At 33.7% G+C, this 20043-nt stretch overlaps 1 protein-coding gene and 1 long non-coding RNA gene across 2 annotated transcripts in view; both read right to left on the bottom strand.

Annotated features, from left to right (window-relative positions):
* Positions 1-246: 246 nt before the first annotated feature.
* LOC125651936 (uncharacterized) overlaps positions 247-20043 on the bottom strand; it is a 55948-nt gene continuing 36151 nt past the window's right edge. Inside the window, exons 17-25 of the mRNA XM_048880787.2 lie at positions 12940-13257; positions 11686-11822; positions 9621-9813; positions 9280-9399; positions 6817-6971; positions 5303-5443; positions 3351-3465; positions 2995-3088; positions 247-2732 (exon numbers count right to left, since the gene is read on the bottom strand). Of these exons, the coding sequence (XP_048736744.2) occupies positions 2591-2732; positions 2995-3088; positions 3351-3465; positions 5303-5443; positions 6817-6971; positions 9280-9399; positions 9621-9813; positions 11686-11822; positions 12940-13257 (1415 nt within the window). The 3' untranslated portion in view covers positions 247-2590. The remainder of the gene's footprint in view (positions 2733-2994; positions 3089-3350; positions 3466-5302; positions 5444-6816; positions 6972-9279; positions 9400-9620; positions 9814-11685; positions 11823-12939; positions 13258-20043) is intronic.
* LOC130054890 (uncharacterized) lies at positions 15822-18413 on the bottom strand. Its single transcript, XR_008803263.1, has 2 exons — positions 17685-18413; positions 15822-16039 (listed from the first exon to the last, which is right to left on the bottom strand). It is a non-coding gene; the product is annotated as an uncharacterized LOC130054890 (long non-coding RNA).

Genomic DNA, 20043 nt, shown 5'->3' with positions numbered 1-20043 from the left:
TTTATAAATCGATAGATATTACGACAGTGGTGACGTCTCCATATGAGTGAAATATTCTCGAGAGGGACGTTAAACAATATCTAATCAATCAATCAATCAGATATTACAGCTACATGTAGCACGACCCTGCCATTTTTGTAGTCAGTTTTTCATTTCAGAAAGTCTGTCTCTCTCTCTTTGTACTCATTTTACTATAATTCTTTCACAATATTTTCTCTTACAAGGAAATATAAAACAATACGCATACAGGTTTTGATGATTTATTACCTTGTTTTGTAATTCTAATATACAAGGTACTTACACAGACAGTCAAGGAAATTTATCTTTTTGCTTCTCTCAAGTACAAAGCAAACAGTGTGAGATCTCATTGTGCAGCTCTGGATCAAATCATATTAAATGCGATGCCCGAATTTGTTTTCTATTTTGATTTTGTGTGTATAATAACGATCTATATTTTATTGTTGCTTTCATAATGATTATAATTTAATTCTAATGGAATATGAAGTTACAATAATGCATCGCTGGAAGTTGAAACGATACCTGACTCCACAGCAGTCGAGTAATTTTGACAGAGCTCAACTTACAAAATAAGGTGTTTTAACTTGAAAATTTCCGGATCGTCTTTCAAGAATATGATATATATGTTATTTGCATATTTCGAGTCCAAAATGGTTAACCTATATGGTCATAAATACCATAACGATCTTACAGGAACGTAATTACACTCTATAGTGAGGAAACAAATAAAGAACCGGAAATTAAATCCTAACAACAAATGAAAGTTATCAAATATAACGATAGGAAATATTAAGATCCGTGTTACTACCTCATTACTTAAACTTGCAAATACATGCACCTTACGTTGCCATTTATGGTATCTAAGAAGACACTTATTACTCGTATCAGATGCTACCTCGATGGAAGAATTAATTTGCTTGGAACCTCATATATATTTAATCTTATTTCATTTTTACAATGAAAAGAGAAATGACCAGAAACTATACAATTTGATAACGAAATCATGAACAACAATGGAATAACAGACACAAAATGTGTAAATATCATAAACCTGCAATTAGAAAGAATTTGTTTTTGTTCTGTACATATACGCAATTAAAAATTTGAAAATCATGCTAAATAAAAAAAAAGTATACACGAGTCTATACAAATGATACATATACAAAAGGCTAGTGGGCCACATCGCTCACATGAGTCTTTGAATAAGAAATGTACATTTGAAATATGAGAACCCTATTACGCAAATTTACGTTATAGTTTCAGACACAGACAGACACGACAAAACCAATATCCCAACCCCGAATTAAGTATCGGGGGGGTTGTTGTTAAAAATTGACCCCACACAACGTAGGAACGTTTGCATTTTGAAATGATTTAGTGTGGTCCTGTTGTTTTTGAAACAAAAATGGTTTGATTCATTTCTTGTTATTCCCGTATAAATCTTTGATCCCCTATTGTAGCCTCCCACCCTACTTCAGAGGACCATGATTTAAACAAACTTGAATTTACACTACCTAGGGATTATTGCAAATAAATAACATGACTATTTATGGTCCTGTTGTTCTGGAGGGAAAATTCTAAAATATTTTCCTAAATATTTTGATTTCTATTGTGGTCACACAACCCCAGTTGATCAGAATTTGAACAAACTTGAATATGTACTACATGAAAATGCTTGTAAATTAAGATTACCAATCCTGGTCCTGTTCTTGAGATTTTTTTTATTGATAACATATTTATAGATTTGTTCTATGTTATGAAAGGGTGAAGTAAAACAATCCCATAACTCCTATAAGGAATACAAATTTAAGAGTTGGGCAAACGCAGATCCCTGGACATATCAGAGGTGGGATGAGGTGCCTAGGAGGAGTAAGTATCCCCTGTCGACCGGTCACACCAGCCATGAATCATATCTTGATCAGGTAAACGGATTAATCAGTAGTCAAAATTAGTGTGTAGAGATCAGCTTAACAATAGGTATGAAACACGTCAAACAGCATTTGACCAAATGACAGCGTGTATTAACAAATCGTATATTGCCATGGGCAAATTTGATTCCATATTCTGGCCCCAACCCACTCTCGTGGGCATGATGTGAACAAACTTGCATCTATCTTATGTGAAATGATATTTAAATGACACATCCTATTTCTGCATTTTCTTGATTGCCTATTCCTAGAGCCCTAGTCCCTTTAGCCAAGGATGATTTTTGTTCTTGAAAAGAAGCTGAAAATATACGAGTCGACAGACGAACGCCGGACGAAAAGGTATCAGAATAGCCCACTTGAGCTTTCTGCTCAGGTAGCTAAAAACTTAAAAATCAAACTTTTTTCGCTACTTGACTAATTAACCCTATTAATTCCAACAAGCATTTCACATTAATGTTAATGTGATAATTTCTACAAAATGTCATATTCTATTGTTTTATCCATGTTGAATAGTGAACCTCTACACATAAAACGGAAAGTGGAGAAATGTAATCTTCCAAAACATTCGTTCTCTTATTTCTAAAATAAACTGGCGTTTTCCTTAAACTAAACAAAACAATTATTTTGAGCAGATGTGTAGGTCACTAGTTGCCTTTTTCCGTGTAGTAATAGAATTCATCAGATGGTGCCGCGTTGAATGTATTTCCGATATCAGTGCTGATGTCACGGAATGATGGTCGATTTTTAGCTCTCAGGTGCCAACACTGAGTCATTACTTTGTAAAAACTGGAAAAAATCAACATACTGATAGAATGTGTATATTGCATGCTTTCTTTTTCATGAGCTTTGGAAAGCAGACTATTTTTCTAATGTTAATTCGTTACGGTTTCTTCGAAAAGAATCGCATAAGTTAGATAAAATGCGAAAATCGAGGATAAAAAATACACAAGGGATAGTTATCATGAAATCTTATTCTAATATTCATGTGTATGTGATGAAGTACTGTTTAGATTAAGAAACGAGATTCACTTTTACATTTGATACTAACAAATCGTTGGAGAATTCAGGTCTTTTCATTCTGTGTCCGGCCTTAACCTGCCGTGCTATGTCTCTGCTTCGAATACCTGGGTATGGTGTATCACCTGAACAAATAAGACTGATGAAGAGCAAGTCGACAGAGAAACGTTTTATCAGATAGAATCAAAATTTCAATAACACAAATGATCAAGATGTTGTTGGTGTTAAATGGTATTTTCCAAGCATTGAATAAATTTAATTTAAAGAAATAAGAGCGATTTTACAATATTCTACATGTAGACATTGACTTTGTAGATACGTTGACAAAAATCCACAAAAGCAGTTTGAAATCATATTTTCGTAGTTAATTGATAAACAAGAACTTACCAAAACTGAAAATTTCCCAAATCACAATTCCAAATGACCAAACATCACTCTTTGTGGTCGCCGATTTCATTGATACCAAACACTCTGGAGCCGTCCATTTAACAGGAATACGTTCCTAAAATGATCATATTTCAACAGTTCCACAATTAAATAACGATATATATATATATATATATATATATATATATATATATATATATGAATGAAAGGTGAAGATAGCGTTTTTGTGGTCTCATCCGAAAGACCACCCAGTACCCCCTTGCTTGTCGTAAAAGGCGACTAAATGGGGCGGTCCTTCGGATGAGACCGCAAAAACCGAGGTACCGTGTCACAGCAGGTGTGGCACGAGAAAGATCCCTCCCTGCTCAAAGGCCATTAGCGCCGAACATAGGCCGAAATTTTGCAGCCCTTCACCGGCAGTGGTGACGTCTCCATATGAATGAAATATTCTCGAGAGGAACGTTAAACAATATTCAATCAATCAATCAATCAATCTTACGACAAGCAAGGGATACTAAGGACCTATTCTAACCAGGATCCCCACGGGAATATATATATATATATATATATATATATATATATATATATATATATATATATATAATTTTATTCAGTATTTGATACAGTAAATACATCCAATAATAAAAGTCAAGAAACACAAAACTCGAATAACATATCACTGTTAGCGCTTTCGGCTTTAATGCCTCTTCAGACAGTTATAAAATATGTAATTATGGTAGATAATGCCTTTTATGTAACGTGTTATTTGGGTGTGTTCTATGTGTATATTTTGGATAGGTAAATTATGGTAAATATGTGTTTTGTATAACATGTTAGATTTGTTCATTTTACGTTGGATGGATGTTGGTTATGGAAAAATTTTCTGTTTGAGGCCCCTCCTTTTTGGGATGCCTTATATTGGTATGTTTCTTATCATCGCTGTCTTGGGTGGAAATGTCCGATCAGGCAAACTGAAGATGATGTAATGTTTTGTTTTAGGGCCCCGTACTTAACATATTACATGGATGACCAATCACACTGCGCCGTTAGTGCAAAGACTGCTCAAGTATTTGTGCACACAAAGAAAATTAATTTGATACCAACCATCCACCCTCCACATCCTCCTTTGTAATGCCCCTTTGATGCTAGTATGTATGAGCTGTTTTATTTTGTAAAACCCACCTTATTTGATTGCAGGCAGCTCTATTTCATTATGTGTTGTAGGGCGTCAGATTGCATAATCATACCTATGTGATACATATGTTCTTGTATTTTTGTTTTCGACTCATTCTGACCCCCACTAGCTATTCTGTTATATAATTTCGTCATTTTCAAAATAAATGACATTTTTTCAATTCACATCACTTTCATGTTTTCCCTGCCTTTATCAAGTAACAAGCAAAGGCTACTTGGCAAGTCATATTAACTAAGGCACATAAATGAAATTATAATTTCATTTTATAACTGTCTGAAGAGGCATTAAAGCCGAAAGCGCTAACAGTGATATATTATTCGAGTTTTGTGTTTCTTGACTTTTAGTATTGGAGATTTATATATATATATATATATATATATATATATGTATGTATGTATATATATATATATATATATATATATATAAAGCACAGAAAATTTCACTTTATTTGGATACCCACTTCCGCCCCTACCCGGGGTTGAACTCACGACCTGCGGAACCAAATCTCCTAGCAGCATGTAACCAGTGCACTAGACCGCTCGACCATCTAGACTTGCCTAGATGGTCGAGCGGTCTAGTGCGCTGGTTACATGCTGCTAGGAGATTTGGTTCCGCAGGTCGTGAGTTCAACCCCGGGTAGGGGCGGAAGTGGGTATCCAAATAAAGTGAAATTTTCTGTGCTTTATGCTTTATATTGAATATATCTTCACTTAGGGCAGTTATGTTCATTTAAGAGTTCATTGCTATTTCCGCAGACCTTGTCTTCTTTTGCATTAGCTTCAGCATTACGGTCAGTACCGTCTTCCTTTTGTAGATTTTGCGGTCCAAAGCCGTATATTTTGGGATCTAAATCAGAGTTCAGAAGAATATTTCTCGCTGCAAGTCTTCGATGAATCACCTATAATAAGAATATACCAGACGTATTGCTTTAACATTTAGTTTTGGAATTAATATCGATGCATTGTACAGTCCACTGAAGTAAGTATGGATATGAAAAAGTGTTACAAATCCCGCAGACAAAATGAAGACAGTGCATTTTGAATAATGAATCATTTAATAACTTTTAAAGTGATGACTTAAAAACGATGCTGCTTGGTTGAAAAATTTGTTTGATTTCTCTGTCAAAATTTCGTTCGGAGTTCATCTGCACTAAGCACGCGGGACTACTTTTCTCTGGAATGCGTCTTCCCCGTTCTAATTTTAGCGCTATTTATAGAACGGGATTTTCCACACAAGCATTATATATAACGAAATGCATTTGTTTGATTTTCGTTTTTCATTGCTATCAAAAATTAGCACAACTAAAGATATGAATAAAATACAAATTAATTTAAAGAAACAACATACATAGGCGATGACGTGGCAGAATAGTCAATTTGATGACGTAGACCACTTACTGGTAGAAGTAGACATATTACACGAGTTCCCGGTATGAATCGTCTGCTTTACGAGATCGATAACATGACGGAACAAGTGGCGACTTTTGATCTGGTAAATATCAATGAAATTGAACTGCGTTATATGGGCTCAGTCAACGAGTGTGTTTTGAACGTTTTCCTCGATATTGAAATGGAGCCGAATCGCATTCCACCGTTCCGACACAACCAGTGTTCAACGTCTCCTCCAACATGATGCAGCATAAATCCAGTCACCACTTGTTATCTTCCTTTATATTTAATTAAGCTTTTAACCATTGCACCTTTAATTTGGCGTATAATCCATTTAAATCTACACAGTAACTGTTACTGACCTGAACGCACAACCATGCCGTTTTGTTTTTGTTTTCATTCTTGCCTATATGTATTCCTACGCGCCATTTCAGAAACGTTAATTCAAGCTTTTTGATGGGAGAAACTATTTGTTTTTCTATCTTAAAAATATAATTAAATGATAAGAAATAAAACTTATAATTCTTTGTTTGATGCATGTATCAAACGAAACATTGGACGGAAAACTTTTTCATCAATGCGCTACGCATTATAAGTTTCATTTCTTAAATACGTTTAGGATGATATATTAAATGTTTCATTTCACAGAATATTCATTAAGTCTAAAACATACTCAATCAGCAACATATCCGTTTGATATTCTATTAACATAATTTCCGGAATAGAACCCTGTCGAAGGTTGTTCTTTTTCTCTCTGAAAATTTTACAATGTTAAATTTTTTTAATCACAGTCCCAAAGATGTTGTGAAATCGTATTATAAAATTTTCTTTTGGAACACCTTTTAGTATTTAGACATACACATATTGTCGATGATTTAACTACCTTTCTATTTTCCAAATGATACATCCCTTTAGAAATTCCGTAAATGATGCGATAGAGTGATTCAATGATGTCATCATTAACAGCATTCTTCTGTTGCAACAACCAATCCCTGAGTTGTCCCTTATTGCATAACTCCAGAATCATGTATGGACCAACTAGGAAATATGAAGAAAAATTAAGCATTCTACTCTCATTGACACCAAAACCAAGGTCAATTTACATAAGGAAATATAATCTTAGATATGAATACTTTCCCATTATTCTAGATATTAGTTACTGCATAGTTTTAGAGTTATTTGTTTTTTCTCGACTTATTTCAAGTTGAAACTGTGAGCTTTCTTTTGAATCCTTACTTGCACGAGATAAAACACAGCATACAGTATTTTATAATTTTATAACGGTTGTGGTATCTGCCTTACGCACAGAAGCATTTGCCGATGGTAAACTGTTATTTAGAGCACTTTGGTGATCTAAAGACCTCCAGAAAAAGCAATGTAACAGGAAATTCTCAAAATGGCCAAACAAGGGCGCTACGAGTCCATAGGTGCACTATTTTACACCTTACCTAACTATTACGACTCACAGGTCCCACTGCTTCGGTTTTTAATTTGTTTCAAGTGTCTTTGAGAAATATTTCACGTCATCGGTGGTGAGGAATTTTAGACTTGTGTATAGTGCTCCATGCAATAGCAATGTGGGCTTTGAATCGTACCAACGCATGCTGCGTCAGAACACCTCCTTTCTTAAGATTTTGTCTGAGAATCCCACACTTTTTCATTGTGAATTCTTTTGCGAAGGAGTAATCACTAGCTATGTTATCGTTTAAGGTTAATCAAGGCCAATATACGAGCAGGGATCACACCCATCACTCCCCGGTCATGAAGAAAACGACTCTCGCGACCGTTCCCTACTCCACTGAGGACCATTTATGAACCAGAAAACCGAAATGAACGTATTATGCGAAGATCGGGCTTGACTGCATTACTTTGCGAGACCGCACATAAAACTGCTAAGGAGATCTGTGCTTTCCAAAACCAAAGAATACATCGATTTCCGTTCTCCAATATTTACACCAATTTAGAAATAAACCATAAAAAAAACTCAGTTAGATTACCGTGAACCACCGCCGATCTGTAATCAGGTTTCGTCATCGTTCGAATGTTGATCATTATCTTCACCTTTTTAAGAAACGTAGGAAGTATGTTCTGTTATCTGAATCATGTATCACCCTCTACCACTCGGGTGATCATGAAGTTTTTCCAAGTTGATGACAACGCCACGCAGACTAGTGACCAGTATTGATAACTTCAGATGTAAAAGTGCCAGTTTGGGTGTATTTGCTGAGACAGAAGATGGTCACCGAAAGAGTTTAATCGCTTGAAATATGTTGGGATTATTTTGTGGCATGTTATTGACCCATTTGTGCAGCAGCAGAATTTTAGTTTTAGCACGACAACACTCAAATGTCGGGTTTCTGGACGCAGTGTGCATTTCCTACATAATGCATCGAAAAATATGTGCTACGATAAACGCAAAGCGTGGAAAATGTTTACAGGTTTCAAATGTTAACAGCAATATCAAGGAAGTTTGGAAATTATTCTACTCCTTGGTGCGAGAGTTATCGGTACGAACTAATCACTTTCTGTACACCGGAAGTGACCTCCATCAACACTTATTTACTTTTGACAAAAATTTTGGAGTTTAATCCGCCAACATTTGTTCGATGCATTGCCATGTAACAGGCTACTCACGATCAATGCCACCCGTTAGAACCCCAGGGAGTAACGCGCAGTCCAATCGCGGCCGTCAGACAATTGGCACTCCTTCCCGGGAAAGGGGGGTTAGGAGGGGACCCCCATCAGAGAGGCAGCCAAAGCGTCCCGCGGAGATTACTCCTGTCCCCTTTCTACCGCCGACACCCGCATTACCTTTCCCTACCCAAGTGAGACGTGTCAAGTCAGCCAGGGTGAGTGTTTCAACCTTCAGATCATTTACAATTTTACTATCCCCCCTTTTTTCCCCCAGCATACAAGCTGCCACGATGTACTTGGGGGACTTATCCCCAGAACTCAAATTCAAAATCTGGGAAAGTCAATCTATTGACATCCAACCGCTCCTAGAATCTGCCTAGGATTTAAAGAATTTAATCCAAAGACAACTTGCAATTAGTAATGGCAAGCTGTGCGTTACTCAGTCTAAACCCAACACGTTATTGCCTATCAAAAAGTGGACACCGCTTATGTGTTTATTCTAGCACTATACTGAGAAAGCATGCCTACAAAACTCAAGAATTGCTCAAATACATTTGGGGCATTCGCCTGGCAGCGAGCAGGCCCCAAACCTGGTAGAAGTACGATGAGCAATATTACTACACAAGGCCTTCGTACCGCATACTATATAGGGAGATATCAATACTGAGTCCCAAATGCTAATTCGGTGTCCGATAGATACTTCTGGACTTACGTGATACATCGTCTATGACAGCACCTAAGAAGCGAAGTATATTTGGATGTTCCCCAACTTGTGTTGCTTGAAAATTGATTTTTGCTCGCATACTCAATTCATTTTCCTCCGTATATCCACCTAGAAAATGTTGAAAAAAAACTACACCCACTAATCCACTGGGTAGTGTTGAGTTTTCATTGGCATACAATATACTGAAAGTTATACATGAACAGCGCACACAAGAATCATATTTCATCAGCATGATGGATTAATGAAATCTGCCTTCAATTACTTTCTGTTCTGATTTCATTGAATTTTTCGGAGTAAGATAATATGCTTTCTAGGATTCCAAAACTTACTTTTCAGTATTTTCGCAACAACAGCACCCCTTTCCACAGTGTTGTTTCGAGGTTGATACCTGACTTTATAAATATCAGCAAACCTTCCACTCGTCATAAGTGTTTCCAGAACAATGGAGCTTTGGGGTATTATCCAGTTGTCAGATTTATCAAACTCCTTTTGTCCGTAGATATATATATCATCATCTTCATTCTGTGGAAAACAATGGTTGTGATTTTATTTATACTGCAGCATTTCGGAAATTCTATGGTCGTTATAACGATCTAGAGTGTTATTACAACCTACATGTATCATTGGGCCAAATGCTGTCTGACGTGTTTCATACCGATTATTAGGCCGTTTTGGCACACTGATTTCGACTACGGATAACTGTTTACCTGATCAAGATATAGAGCTTATGGCGGGTATATCAAGGTAGCTTAAAGGGACTGGTTCACAATTTTTGATAAAAATATTTTTCATTTTTGATGGTAAACATTAAAAATATAACTCATTCAATATTGACAGCCAAGATTTTGACCTTCTGAATGCAAGAATAAAAGCAATGTTTTAGACTGAAATATGTGTTATGTAAACAAAGACTCGAGTCTTTTTATGTATACAAACAAGCAAGTGAAATATTGATTTTGTAATATAAAGCATCTTAATTTTGCATAGTCACAAATTTTAACTTTTAGATGACACATTTACACTTAAAAATGCCTGAAATGTGAAAGATATAATACACTTAGATCGATATCCATTTATTTTGAAAATTTCGTAAACAATAACATACCACAATCTTTGTTTACAAAACAAAAAATAAACTCTCTAAAATGAGCATCTGTGATAGTGTATAACCTTAATTTTTATGTGAACTCTTTTAAACACATTAGACAGTAGATTTTGATCAAAAGTGAAAAAGAAAATTTTGGGGAAAATCGTGAAACAGTCCCTTTAATTGATTAGCGATAGTTTTTTTTTAATAATAACTTACATACTTATCTGTATGTACATGTGTAAATTTTAAAAGAGGTCAACAGAGAATGATTATACACGCCACATCTCGACATTGGATGCGATCATTTGCGTTCAGCGTTCACACACTGTTCACTCTGCGTTCGTTCACCGTGCATTGACGTTCACTCAACGTTCATGTGGAACATTAGAACGTTTCAGAGACTATGTAAACATACGACTGCCGCCAGATTAACCGACGTCCGTATACATTATGAATTTTGTGTAAGTAGAAAGACAAAATTAATTGTTGTAATATACTAAACATCATTAAAACACACCACTTACATCTATGTATTATAGCTATAAAACATATATCACAAATATTATTACAATATTCAAAAACCAGTTTCGTAATCAGTCGACAGCATTTGATTTGCAAAAAATGGCAATGATGTCACTTCATAAATAATTGCCTTAATGTAACTCCATACTCGCAGTTTTATCTGATACAAGTTTGAAATATATATTTATTTCCATTCATTAGAGTTAAAACTAACAAATTATCAAATAAAATGCATAGGTCATCAAATTTTTTAAGATGTGAGACGAACATAAACAGAATCATATATCACCGTCAGAAAACTGCAATTTTCCTTAAACAGCGTTATTAAGATTCCATACAAACTTGTTATAACGATATAGTAGCATTCATAACAATTCCACGAAACTGTATCTTCACAAAGATATACAAAATGTCTGTAAAAAAATAAAGGAAATATATCGCATAATATACTTGATAAAGAAATCATTAGAAACAGAGTTATTACCCTTGGATTCACTATTTTGAAACGTATCATTGATTATTCATCTATAACTTAGACTTTTGAAATATCTTATTTTTAACAAGATTTTTTTACAATAACTATAGGATAAGATTCTAACAAAATGTATGTTCCTATCATGCAAAAATCTAAATAAATCATTAATTTTGCAAAATCTGATGACGTCACAGGAGGGTGGAATTACTTTAAACGTTCTATAGTATATACACTGTTAAAACAGTGTTATTTGTAAGATTTGTTAGAAAATTTGCAAATTGAACTCATGCCATTCTGATTATCTTACATAAACTGTGAAACGGTTTTGAATTCTTTGTCTTGCAACCGTCATACGCCTTTGCAGCTCCTGTTTGGTGACTGTCAACCTTCCAGTTCTCCATAGGATCACGCCACCAATGATAACCCCAAGCAAAATCGCAAGAGCTACAAACATGTACATCATCTTCATTACGAATTATATGAATAATAGTGTAGCAAATGTGATGCTATCTAACACCGTTAGAATCATTTTATACGTTCATTTATCTATCTACGGAGGCCCATTTAAGAACTATCAAAATATTTTTGAATTTGCCTAAAAGAATTCCAGAATTCGTTATAACAGATCAATTTTTCTTATACCGAATTAATTTAATTTGTCATAACAAAACTCAAATTTTAGAATGGTTATATCAAATTGTCAAATGCAACACATGGGTTTATAAAATCGTTGATATCAAATTAGTTTATGATTAGTGATAACAAAATCTAGAACTAGTAAGATTATGTTAGTTTTAAATTATAGATTTTAATAGGTTTAATTTGTGAAAAGGAATAGTCAATGAATGCAATTTCGTGATACATGTAGTTGGACAAAGATGAAAGGTGAAGATAACGAACAGTGATCAATCTCATAACTCCTACATGTATAAGCAATACAAAATAGATAGTTGGGCCAACACGGACTCCTGGACACACCAGAGGTAGGATCGGGTGCCTAGGAGGAGTAAGCATCCCCTGTTGACCGGTCACACCCGCCGGAGCCCTATATCCCAATATCACAAAATCAGTATAAATTATAAAATTTTGTTATTACGAATTACGTAGTATGATATAACGAATTTGTATTAAAAATTTAATTCGTTATTTCAAATTTTGAAATCCGTTATTACAAAGTTTACAAATTCGTTATGACGAATATAATCCGTTGAAACGAAGTTTAATGCTTGAAAAACCTTATTCTGAAATTCGTTATTTCAAATCAAAAATATATGTTTGATAGGTCTTAAACGGGCTTCCGTATATATATCATTATACTCTATGATGTCTTTGGTCATCCTGTGTATGATTTGATTATGTTCTTTAGAAATATAATGTCAGGCATACATAATGTTATTAATGGGAAAGTAACATTTGCTACTGTATTTTCTTTCAGATAGAAAACTGTACTTTACATATTACATGATTTCGTGAGCTTGTTCGTTCAAGAAAACAATAAAAAAAAGCAGGTAACCACGGTACATTGGGACGTTAAAACTTGAGAAAATTTAATGTAACTCACCTGCGGATGTGCCAGCAATTGCACCAGTAGTAAGAGCAGCTGGCGATTCCATGGTACGGAACGTGAGAAATACTGGATCACTTCTCTGATTTCCATATTCTGTGACGAAAGATAAGTTATACGTCGTCTCTGAGTCCAGCCCTGTGAGATCGAAGTAATCGGAGTTCTTGTCAACCAGACGATTAACCGTTTTCCCGCCAGTTGATACCCCCGTAACAGTAATTCTTGTTATCGTGTAACAGGTAGGGGAGATAATCCACTGCAACCGTACTCCATTGTCGAACGTTTCTACCACACGCAGATTTGTTGGCCCAGAATCTATCAGACATTTTCGATGATAATTCATTAGAAAATATCTCGATGGGGTACATAATCATTACATGTGCGTGCAAAATTAAGATATTATACATTTGTTCACTACAAAATATTGTTACAGTGAATGCATATATAGATCGACAGTGATTATATACATGTGTATATCAATAGACAGTAATTGTATATATAAATAAACAGACAGTGATTATATCTATATAAATATACAATGATTACATGTATAAATATATGGTGATGGTATATATAAATAGACAGTGAACATAAATAGAAAGTGATTGTATATATAGATAGACAGTGATTATAAATAGAAAGTGATTGTATATATAAGTATGGTTCCATGTAAAAATCAGGCAGAGGGTGATAAGTCGACCGTCAGGGATCGAGCCGATACTTATATATATAGTAACATTGTTTATAGGAAATCATTCGGTGATAATATTTTTTTCATATGACGCACCTTCACAGAGCTGTGTTACTAAAAATAGAATACCCATGTTTTGACCAAAATTGACTCATAAAAATGCTATATATTCTTAAAGGTTTTGTTAAATGAAAAGATCATACATTTTTAAATGGCTTATATAAAATGAAGAAGAAGGCTACTGTTTACGAATTTCTGTTGTCATAGTGAGTATTTGTTATGTGTTACCATGGTAACCGTTCCTGTAGTTAACGAAAGGATTTTCTAACGGAAAAACATTCCAACTTTAAGACCATTTTTTTCGAAACAGCAAACACTTTCAAAAAAGTTTTATAATTAGACGGATGAAGTACATGCTATTGAATAATTTTTACTCAATATTTTTTTTGAAAGTTTTTACTGTACTCGGAAAAAAATATATGAAGATTGTGAAAAATGGCGGGAAAATAATATATTTTCATGTTTTTAAATTTTCTTCTACTTACAAACTATTCAACAAGCACACTTTTTTGTCATGTTCTAGTAATTATCATATTTATAAATATCTAAAATGATCTTCTTTATGTGTTTACATACCATAATGATATGTCTATAGATGCAAATGCAAGAAACGATGCATAGCATTTTGGGTCGGGATCGAAAGTCCGTTTATTATTAACCCATATCTTTCAGATTTCCTCAGGTTTTTGTAAACAACTTATTAGACCGGTCTTTATAGGATATTTTGCACTGAATGGAGAGTTTAACTTGCAAGTATTTTTGGCTGGATAGTTGTGAGTTTGTGGGTAATTAACAGATTAAAGAAAAAATGCTTGGTTGGCAATTGTTTTTCATTTTGAAATTCACCTATTAACAACTCTTGTGAGGCTGGTCAACGACGTACGTTGTAGGTTGCTCGAATAACAAGAGATTGGCATTTTAGTCCCAAGTATAAAGAGAATGAATGCCCATGTTCTTTAAAAACGTATATCTTTAGAAAAACAAAACTGAAAATACATTGAACATGTTCAAGGGAATCCTATAATTTATCAACTTTTGTGTTTTACCCTGAATAATTCATTGAAAATATCTTTTATTTGAAAAATCATTTTGAATTCATTTTTGCTCTGTGTAATATGAAATTTAATACATTTATTTCAAAGCATCTGGACATTTTAAACTTTGGCTAACAATTCTAGAAACATGATATGGCGCAAATTTTAAAATAAAACTTTTTAGCACTTGATTTCCTTATGAATCCTTTGTAAGAGTGGAACAAAAACTTTTAGTGAAATGTACGTTTTTACAGTCGTATAATATATATGTTTGTTCAGGAAAAAATAAAAATCAGAACAGAAACTGCAGACATTTGTGTCATTAATATTGTAAAATTTGGACAGTTTATATTGACTTTATATAATTTTATGAAAATACATGTAATGTAGAAATGGGATTGTTTTAAAATTCAATAATGTAGTTTAAAAAATGTAAGTTGACTCATTTATCATGTCTATGGCACTATCTTTTACCAAGTATGATTACAGGTTGCTTTCAGATGACAAAACAACTGTTTTACATAATCCATGTAGATATTAGTGTCTGTAAAGTGAATTGAAAATGAATCCTTAATTATTTCATCAATACATTCCATTATCTATAAGATTTTTTAACAGTTGCAACTTGTAAGTTTAGATCCTTTATAAACTGTATACTGAAAGATGTACGCGGAAGAGTTCTTTGAAGCTTAAAAATTTTATTTCAAAATCATACTTTTTTAAAAGTGTAACCCCAAACAAGGCATAAACATGATAAAGGAACAAATGAGCACAGAAATATATTTGTTACGAACATATTTACAAAACGGAGGCAGATCCAGAAAAAAATATAAGGGTGGGAATGGAGGTTTTGTTACTCGTGTATTTACCTTCTCCATCCAGAAAGGGGTGGGTGAAGAGCCCAATAATTGCATAAAATAGACCATTTGAGCTATTCTGTGATGCATCACATTATACATGTATTTTTGCATGTCAACACAACTTCATTACACAATTCAACCCATTGGTGTTTAATTTTTTCATAAGTTGTTTCCCTTTCGAATTTAGGTACATTAGGAATTTCAGTTGAAATAATTTGAATAAAACACCATATATAAGAATGCTTTCATGTTTATTTGACAATTTGTCATTTATTTCTTCATAGAGTTTTGATATTTTGTTTGGATTCAATATTTTAGACTGTCTTGATGTTCAACATTGAATTTATGGACTCCTTTGCTTTCCTTTTGTAATAGTGTCTTGTACTTTCACTTGGTTCGATTGATTTTCCTCCTGTTACCACTTTAAGTATATCCTTGGGTTTTGCAGAGACCTACAATACAATAAGATAGACACTGATTTTCAGGACACAAGAATTTATTTATTTTTCTCTCCTCAACATACATGTATATAATATATATTTCTCTAGTTTTTGAGAATGTTTGAACATTTTATATCATAAAACTTTCAATAAAGTACACGACTCAGAGCCTAGTAGTCATAGTACACATTGATTTTTAAATTATACATGTAGTTAGAAAGAATAAAATACTAAAACAGCATATAAAACTTTTGAAAACAAGAAATGCTTAAAGAAACTTGTATATGGCATTGAGAAGGTGTTCCAAATATTCTAAATCAGTGACAAGTAGGTTCGGGTACTAGTCAGGGCAACAGCTGTATCAGGTTTTGAGTCTGGTTTCTGAGTGACCAATATTTTCCTATAATGGTGGGTTGGGGGTTGGTTGACTTTGACCTCATTATCAGAAGGGGTCATATAGTGCTTGTATATCAGGATTATTATATAATATTATACTGCTCTACCAAGTTTGAGGTTTATAAAACATTTACACTTTAGATTCATTGGTACATATGTGCTACATGTATTTACCAGAGGTTTCCAATGCATGTAGTGATGGTAATGACACTCCATGATGCTGGTATGAAAACTTTAAAGAAATATACATTAGCTAAATGACTTGATCTTTGTTATATTTATATATTATTATTAGAAATATAAATTCAAGAACCCATACATTAACCAGTCCCCATGACCATATCAGATTGAGGCAGACTTTAATAGTAATATAATAGATATCTAATAAAAATGTCAAGATATAATTAACATTATGAATTGTTTTACAATAAAATGGAATTCTTTAAAAAACTACAGACCCTAAATATTTTCTTTGATATGTCTAATAGTATGCATATGTTTTTAAAATATGAATTCCGATTTGTCAAGAGCTGAATGGTGACCACTAAAAGAAATGATTTTGTGCATATGAAATAATATTTAAAAAATTTGTGTGTGTTTATATAGAACACCTTGAAGGAAAAAACAATAATGTGTATATAAAATAAATTGAAGAAAAAAATCCCATCCATTCTGAGATTTGAACCCGGTACCTCCGGCATGCTAATCCAGATACCTAACCACTTAGCTATCTGTGACTTGTGACTTGTAACTTGTGAAGGGTATGATCACATTATATACTTAACATTGCATCTCACAAAGTTGTATCATGTCTTAAATTTTTATATGCAAATTCGACTGAAATCTACATGTAGTACATAAAACCACACTCTTTTGAGATGATACCTACTCCTATTGATCCTCAGTTAGGCATAATCTACATTTCTATCTGAGACAAGAGGCGTTTGTGTGGAGGATACGTAGATGTCTGCTATTATTGCAGACCATTACAAATGAAACATGCTCACTGAGCAGGAGACGGGAAGTTTGATAGTGAAACATGCCGTCGACTAGCCTAGGCCTACAACATATCATAGCGTAACTGTTGAAAGTATGACTTTTTGAAACAAGGGAGTGGGTGTCATCTGCACACAGTCGTCTCATGCAATGCTACATTGTATAATACAACATTCGTTATGATTTTTATGCTAGTAATAACATGAATAATAAATATTGCGAATTTTGACTTATTAAATATGTAAATCACACCATTTGAAATTACCGGAATGCGCCGACTTGGTGACATGTCATATAAGATATGTTGCTCGGTCTTCGTTGTCGGCTGCTCCACACACGTTCTATCTTCAGTGACGCCATATACATCAATGTATTTCTGACACTCTCCGAAGGTAAATATATTCGTTTCCTTTAGAGGAGGCTTGATGGTAGTTCACACTCTGTCGGAATATTGTCCTACACGGCATTCAGTTTTGGATCCGCCATATTCCGAGCACTTTGTGTGTTGACAAAGCAGCGCCCCTAGCGATCATCGAGGTTAAATTCAAGAACGATAACCGAAATTGCATTAAAATCGAAACATTCAGAGAGGTTTTAAAATGTTATATTGAAACTTTCAAAAAAAATATTTATTTCAGAGCATGCCTTTTTTATTTGTTTAATGTTATATAATGATATATTTTCATACCTGCTTTGCTGTTCTTAGATTTCAAAGGGATTACAAGTAGTGTTTTGTATAGATTTGCACTAAGCGTGAATTCTCCATGTTCATAATTATCTGTCCATAATTTTGGAACAAGGCGAAATAAATCAAAACTACTTTGTATGTTTGCCAAACATATTACGGTGAGTTAGTATGCTAAGTTTGGGTTCATTTCGTGAACATGGACTTATCACGAAAATGCGATTTTGCCTGATTTTTACGTGGAACCATACATAAATAGACAGTGGTTATAAATAGAAAGTGATTGTATATATAAATAGACAGTGAACATAAATAGAAAGTGATTGTATATATAAATAGACAGTGATTATAAATAGAAAGTGATTGTATATATAAAAAGACTAAGATTATAGATAGACATTGTTTTTATATATAGATAGAAATTGATTGTATATATAGATAGACAGTGCATGTATATATTTAAATAGACAGTAATTGTAATCCAAATTATTTTTCTGTTTTAAAAATCACAATGTCTGGTATAAGATATTAAAAGAAATAAAATGAACAGCATACAAAGTTATAATTTTAACGCAAGCGCTTTCATTTCATAATCCTCAGGCGTTACATTTTAAAATAGTTTTGAAATGGTCTGACGTCATAAAGGCGTCCTGACATTTCACGTACGTAACGACGTCATAAACGAATGAAGGGAAAGGGTTTTTACGTAAAGCATAATTATGACGTCATAGATAACAACAAACAATTTCACAGTAAGACAGCTTTTTAAAAAATAGTGTCTTTGTTTTACTCGATACTAAATAGTATTTTCTGTATAAAGTTTATAAAATGGAAATACACTGAATTGCCCGTGGCCACACACATCTAAATGTTCACTAACTTTAATTTTTCTATATTCAGGTACTGAAATGTGTTGTTTATGAACTCGTATACGAGTTCGCAGAGTAGTCCCCGTTTCACCGATATAATGTTTTCCACATCCAGCACATGTTATCACATCAATTAATTTTTTTTGTGGAACACTTCATATCTGTCCAGGGGTCCGTGTTTGCCCAACTATCTATTTTGTATTGCTTGTAGGAATTATGAGATTGATCACTGTTCGTTATCTTCACCTTTCATCTGAATTCATTGCGAAACAGTCCTCTAAGATTTTTAATTGTCTCCTGCTGTTGAAATAGGTATATTTCTTCATTATTCTCCCCATTTTGTCATCTGTTTAACTTTTTGGTACAATAATTCCTCTAAAAACCGAGTGTAGTTTTGTTTTATTTTGTTTTGTAGAACAAGTGCTGTTGCCTCTAAAATAAAGTCTTTAGAAAGACATTCATCTATTTGTTCTGGATATTTGACACTTTATTAAGACTTTAAAACTTGCTCTCAATAGCTTACTGTGAAATTGTTTGTTGTTATCTGTGACGTCATAATATGCTTAACGAAAAAAAATTTCCCCTTCATTCGCATAAGACGTCGTTATGTGTTAACTCGTTCTTTGTTTTCGACTTGAATCAGCGTAGGACTGATTAGTCCATTTAGTCCTGACGCTCGACGGGAACAAACTTTTCTATAGCCACAGGCTACACTCGATAATTTTATTATGTAGACGTTTTGTTTGTTATAAGCTTTTGTAGTTTAGGTGTAGTTTTAGTTTTCTATGTAAATATTCTATCGTCCTGAAGAAGGGACAGGGCGTTCCGAAAATTTGACAATTCACAGTTCGTTTTGTTGGTCTTTTTAGTGCTTTTTTATCCTTTTTGATTTGACCTCGTATCTACTATCAAATCCGACACTTTGGATGTTGAGTGTTGTTGGATTTTAACGCTATATATATATATATATATATATATATATATATATATATATATATATATGAACATAACTGCCATAAGTGAAGAAATAAATAATATTAAGCACGGACAATTTTACTTCGAATTCTTCG

Source organism: Ostrea edulis, chromosome 5 (genome assembly GCF_947568905.1).
Source record: "Ostrea edulis chromosome 5, xbOstEdul1.1, whole genome shotgun sequence".
In the NCBI taxonomy this organism is placed as follows: Eukaryota; Metazoa; Mollusca; class Bivalvia; order Ostreida; family Ostreidae; genus Ostrea; species Ostrea edulis.
This window is presented reverse-complemented; position numbering and strand designations above follow the sequence as displayed.